The following is a 6,228-nucleotide window of genomic DNA, read 5'->3' on the forward strand; positions in this document are numbered from 1 at the left end:
TCCTCTTCTTTTTGCAGTTCTGGTGTGCTGCAGTGTGTTGTGGCCCTTTTGAATAGTGTCCTGATGCAGCTTCGTTTGTGTGTGTTGGGGTGGTTACTTTCATAGTTTAGGACTTGGTCTGTGTGCGTGGCTTTCCTGTATACTCTTGTAGTGAATTCTCCGTCTAGTGTTCTCTGTACCATCACGTCTAGGAATGGGAGTTGGCTATCCTTTTCTTCTTCTCTCATGAATCGGATTCCTGTGAGTGCGGCGTTGATGATCCGGTGTGTTTTTTCTATTTCCGTGTTTTTAATGATTACATATCGACATATCTGACCCAGAGTTTGGGTTGAATTTGTGGTAGGACTGTTTGTTCTAACCTTTGCATAACTGCCTCTGCTAGAAGAAAGAAGAAACCATGATATCATTCGACGTGACGGCACTGTTCACTTCGATTGACATAACCCTAGCGAAGTGTGTTGTGAGGCACAAGTCCAGTAGTTTAAGTATGCCGTCTTTGTTGATAGGTTCAGCGTCCTGTTTTCTGTTCTGTATGTCCAGTAGGTTGGCTATTGTTTCTCTGGTTAGGGTTATGTCAATCGAAGTGAACAGTGCCGTCATGTCGAATGATATCATGGTTTCTTCTTTCTTCTAGCAGAGGGGACGAAACGTTTGCAACAAAAACTTCCAGCTCGGCGTACAGAACCACAACAACGATAAATTCTCAATTATCCACAAGTATCAGCATTTTGACTTATATGCAGGTTAATGAGAATATGAAAACAAACTTTATATATGGTATCTGTTGCTTCATGGAATTTGCCCAAGCAGTCCAGAAAGACAAAGCTTTGGACAAGCAGCCATGAATAATGGATTCAATTCAGTGAATGGGAAATTAAAACATCCACGTAATACTCAACTGTGAGCAAGGTTCAAGCTTTAATCAGTACACTAATTACTGGTTCAGATACATCAAGTACACAGCATTTCAAACATATACTTAAATCAGGCTTGTCCAATGTGCTTTTCTCTCCCTGTTGTGACAGTCCAGGTCATTACTATCCACATGAATTCCACATATTGATGAACTTTCTGAAGTTTGAGTATTATGCTGTTATGCCATGATTTATTTTAACACAACCAAATAGTTCTAATGTTGGGAATGTGACAGGGAGAGCAACTTTTAAAGGTGTGACACTATAATAAATAAGAATGTCACAATGATTTGAAAGCAATAAATGGATAATTTAGTAATGAGTCATTAACAAAAATGCCAAACACCACAGCTAACTAATAAAACCCCTTTTCTGCTACCTCTGTTAAATTACATATGTACAGAGACACAGATTGGGCCTCAAGTTAAGATCTTAGATTTAACTAACTCTGATCTTACGCTCACCTCTGATGGTGCACACTCCGAATTAGCCTTGATTAAATTCACATGGATATGGGATAACAGACCGGTTGCCTTTCAGCATTGGTGTTCACCTTTCCCAGCTGCATTATGGCTAGATCTTTGGTGGATGAGAAAAGGAGTGTGGATATTGTCTGAGACACATACACACCTTTCTTCCCATGCTCCGCAGGCTTAGGAAGCTCACTCCACCACTTAAAGTTACCTGTATTTGGATCCCATTTGGCAAGCCACAGTGTGGCGCACAAGCCCAAATTAAATGAATTGTTAAAAAGTAAATTTTGAGAGAACCTGCATCTGTGGTGGTCTTCACAGATATATGCATCTTCTCCCACAGCACTTGACTGTTGCAAAACTCATCTTTTAAATTACTGAAAAATTGAATAGATAAATCTGGACCACAATTAGAAACCTCAACCTCAACTACTGTAATGATTGTAACTTTTAAAAGCAAACATTTCTTTTCCAAAAACAAAACTAACTACTGTCAGGACTGAATAGCAATTGTTAAGGAAAAATAAGTTTAAAATTTAGTACTTAGCAGAGCTCTGGGATCACTGATAGTGACAGCAAAAGATCTGCAATAACTTTCAGAAGTAGCAGAGTTAAAAGAAAAAGCCAAAAATAGTAGAAAGTTGAACTGTCTAAATCTATAACATGTTTATTTGAACTAAATGAAAAACACTTACTGATTCCTTTAGTTCTCCAAGATAAGTAGCATTCTGACCAAGAATTGCCTCTGCTGTCTCCTGGAAACATGTGACCCATTGGTTTTCTCCAAAATCTGCCAGATTTATCTAAAGGACAATATTGAACACTGGTTACACATTAAGCCTGGTGAAGGATAGATCTGGAGCCAATCTTTACATACGTCTATAAAATATTTACTTTAAATGATAATTAGATTAGATTAGCTACAGTATGGAAACAGGCCATTCGGCCCAACAAGTCCACACTGACCCTCTGAAGAGTAATCCAAGCCTATATTTACCCTGATTAATGCACCTATCACTATGGATAATTTAGCATGGCCAATTCACCTAGCTTGCACATCTTTGATTTGTGGGAGGACACTGGAGCACCCGGAGGAAACCCACACAGACACAGGGAGAATGTGCAAACTCCAAACAGTTGCCAGAGGCAGGAATCGAACCCAAGCCTCTAGCGCTGAGAGGCAGCAATGCTAACCACTTGTTTTTATTGAAAAAAGATTTTAATATTACAAGTACAAATACAAAGAGAGAGAACACGAGTAAAAACCCAACCTGCCCTCGTACAAATGTATAAATATATATATAATCAAAAAACCTAAACTATTTAACTAAATAATAACCAACAACAAATTAATACATAGTAATAACTCAACCCACCAAACAAGACACTCGCACGTTCACAGTTCCGCCTCCCTGAATAGTGGACTCTTAAAACACAATCATTACGGCTATATAAAAGCTTTTATTAGTGTGGCACATAAATCTGTGTCCAGGTATTCAAAAAGGGCTGCCATGCCTTACAGAAATTCTCAGTTTTGTGGTGTACCATACTTGTGAGAAAATCCAAAGGGAAATGCTCCATAACAATCTTCCGCCAACCCAACAGGCCCGGTGGTTTTTTGGATACACAACCTAGCAAGATATTCTTTCCTGCACAGGAAGTTAAGATATTGAAAAGTATTTTTCTTAGGCGCACCTACAGGGAACGCACTGGGCAGGCCAAGAGGAGGAGAGATCAGGTCCTTCTCCACCCTTACACCCAAAATCCTCTCCATTGCACCCGCCACAGCACTCCAGTATGTTTGAAGCCTACCACAGGACCAGAGACTATGGGTAAGAGTGCCCGCACAAACCTTGCACTTGGGACATGTTGAAGATAGCCCTGGTTTAAATTTTGACAAACTGTCCAGAGCCAAGTAGACCCTGTGGAGAATCTTCCACTGTAAAGCATTGTCCTATTGCAAATTGATATCTTTCTTGCCTTTTCTCAAGTATCTTCCCATGCCTCTGAGGAGACTTCAACATCTGGCTCGGTCTCTCACACACGACAGAGTTGATTGAACTCATCTGAGGGGGCACCCCCCTCCAATTGATGATATAAAAGTACTGACAATGTGTATGCTGAACACTGAGCACCCTCCTCTCAAAGTCTGGTTTGTAGGGATCAGTCAAAAGTGTAGGGATTTTATTCAAAAGACTAATTTGAAAAAAATGAAAGAAGTCCCTGTTATATAGCTCATATTTCCGTGCTAACTGACCAAAGGACATCATTGCGTCTTTGTCAAATAAATCGCCCATGCAAGACACACCCCTGGCTGCCCAATGTTTGATTCCTGAATCTATCATCCCCGGTTGAAAACCTGGCATTATGTAAGAGAAGATATTTTGCCAATATTGCTTTTCCTCCGCCGAATTGCCTTCCATGCTTTAACAGTGTTTAAAATTAATGGGTTATGGCAATATTCCCTAATTGTCCTCATTTTGTCCAAAAACAGCAAGCTAGTAAGGGGGCACCTTGCCTGGGAGGTTTCAATATTTAACCATATTGAAAGAGTCCCCAATGGCCCAATCACTCACGTAGGATAAAAGCGAGCTTAGGTGGTAGCTTTTAATGTCTGGGAGATCCACTCCCCCCAATCTGTGAGGCAACTGTAGTTTAGATAATTTAATGAGAGGCCACTTACGATGCCAAATAAAAGAGGTGAACCCACCGTTCAGTCTCCTGAACATTTACGGAAAATCAGGGCGAGCATCCGAAAGGGTATAACAAACGGGGAGGGAGAATATTCATCTTAATAAACGCTATCTAACCCAACTACGAGACCGGAAGCGGCTCCCATTTTTGAAGGTCTTGTTTGACTTTGTCAAATAATTGAACAAAATTGGCTTTGAACAACCGATCCAGAACTGGAGTAATGAATATGCCCAAATACACAAAAGCCCCCTGTGACCACTTAAATGGGAATTGATATTTGCCCCCAAGACCTAGCATCTTCGTAAGACCACCCATAGGCATAGCCTCTGACTTTGCAAGATTAATCTTTACTGTGGAAAAGGCGCCAACCGCACTGAAGCCTTGTATCAGGCGAGGTACCAAAACTGCTGGATTAAGACAAAAAATTAGGATATTGTCCGCCTACAACAAAACCCTATGTAATTTTGACCCCACTTCTGCAGCTGATATATTGGTGTCCCTACGAATGGCCTCTACCAACGATCAATCACCAATGTAAAAAGCAGTGGCAAAAGGGACAGTCCTGTCAGCAGCCCCTAAAAATGTTAAAATTGCTGGAGCGCACCCAATTGGTGATGACCGCAGCGAGAGGGACACTGTAGAGAACTTTTACCCATCTTATAAAGACTTTGTCCAAACCAAACCGTTCCAGAGTATAGAAAAGGTACAGCCATTCAACTCTATCAAATGCCTTCTCTGCATCTATGGAGAAATCACCAATCTTTGTATTGACTACTGTTGGCATGCTTGAATTACATTAAGCAGCCTCCTAACATTATTGGAGGATCGGCCCTTTATGAAGCCCGTCTTGTCCGCTTTAACAATAAAAGATAACACAGTCTCCAGCCTTAATGCGAGAGAGTTCGAGAGGATTTTAAAGTCAACATTTAAGAGTGAAATGGGCCTGTACGAAGCAGTCCTCCAAGACCTTCCCTTTTTTAAGGATAAGCAAAATATTGGCCTCTCTCAGAGATGGCGGGAGACAGTCATGGCTGTATGAGTCATTAAACATATTGAGCAATGGGCCTGACAATATGTTTATAAATTCCTTATAGAATTTGCTGGGAAGTCCATCAGGACTGGGTGCCTTTCCACTCTGAAGCTGCTTCACAGCCTCCTGCACTGATAAGGGAGTATTGAGAAAAGACTCTCGTTCAGGGGTCATGCCTGGGAGTTCCAGATCCATAAAAAAAAATCTATTTTGGCCCAACCCTCCTCACACCGTCAGACTGGTGTAACTTAGAGGACAATCTCTGGAATGCCACTTTAATCTTTTGAGAATCACATGTTAGGTTCCCAGATCCTTCCCTAATCGCCATAATGGCTTGAGGGGCACTCCTTTTCCTGGCGCGATATGTCAAGTATTTGCCTGGCCTGTCACCATGCTCGTATAACTTTTGCTTTGCAAAGTAAGCCCCTTCTTTGCTGTCTGCGTGAGCACGGAATTCAATGCAGACAGCAGCGCCGTAATCCTCTGTAGCTTGACCAATGAAGGCATGTCAAAGTAAGCCTTCTCGGCTGCTTTCAACCGTGCTTCAAGGAGACGTTGCTGCTCACTTTTCTGCCGTTTCCTACTGACAGAGTAGGGAATAACTGGATCAGTACTGGGACCGCAGCTTTTTACAATATATGTTAAAGATCTAGAAGATGGTATTAGTAATAACATTAGCAAATTTGCTGATGATACTAAGCTGGGTGGCATGGTGAAATGTGATGAGGATGTTAGGAGATTACAGGGTGACCTGGACAAGTTAGGTGAGTGGGCAGATGCATGGCAGATGCAGTTTAATGTGGATAAATGTATGGTTATCCACTTTGGTGACAAGAACAGGAAGGCAGATTACTACCTAAATGGAATCAATTTATGTAAAGGGGCAGTACAGAGAGATCTGGCTGTTCTTGTACACCAGTCAATGAAGGCAAGCATGCAGGTACAGCAGGTAGTGAAGAAGGATAATAGCATGCTGGCCTTCATAACAAGAGGAATTGAGTATAGAAGCAAAGAGGTGCTTCTGCAGCTGTACAGGGCACTGGTGAGACCACACCTGGAGTACTGTGTGCAGTTCTGGTCTCCAAATTTGAGAAAAGACATTATGGCTATTGAGGGA

General features: G+C 41.5%; 1 protein-coding gene across 1 annotated transcript in view; it reads right to left on the bottom strand.

The window, feature by feature from the left end:
• rpa1 (replication protein A1) overlaps positions 1-6,228 on the bottom strand; it is a 99,022-nt gene that overhangs the window by 8,233 nt on the left and 84,561 nt on the right. The window contains exon 15 of the mRNA XM_043718171.1: positions 2,083-2,190. Within this exon, the coding sequence (XP_043574106.1) occupies positions 2,083-2,190 (108 nt within the window). The remainder of the gene's footprint in view (positions 1-2,082; positions 2,191-6,228) is intronic.

This window comes from Chiloscyllium plagiosum, chromosome 28 (assembly GCF_004010195.1).
Source record: "Chiloscyllium plagiosum isolate BGI_BamShark_2017 chromosome 28, ASM401019v2, whole genome shotgun sequence".
NCBI classification, from domain to species: Eukaryota; Metazoa; Chordata; class Chondrichthyes; order Orectolobiformes; family Hemiscylliidae; genus Chiloscyllium; species Chiloscyllium plagiosum.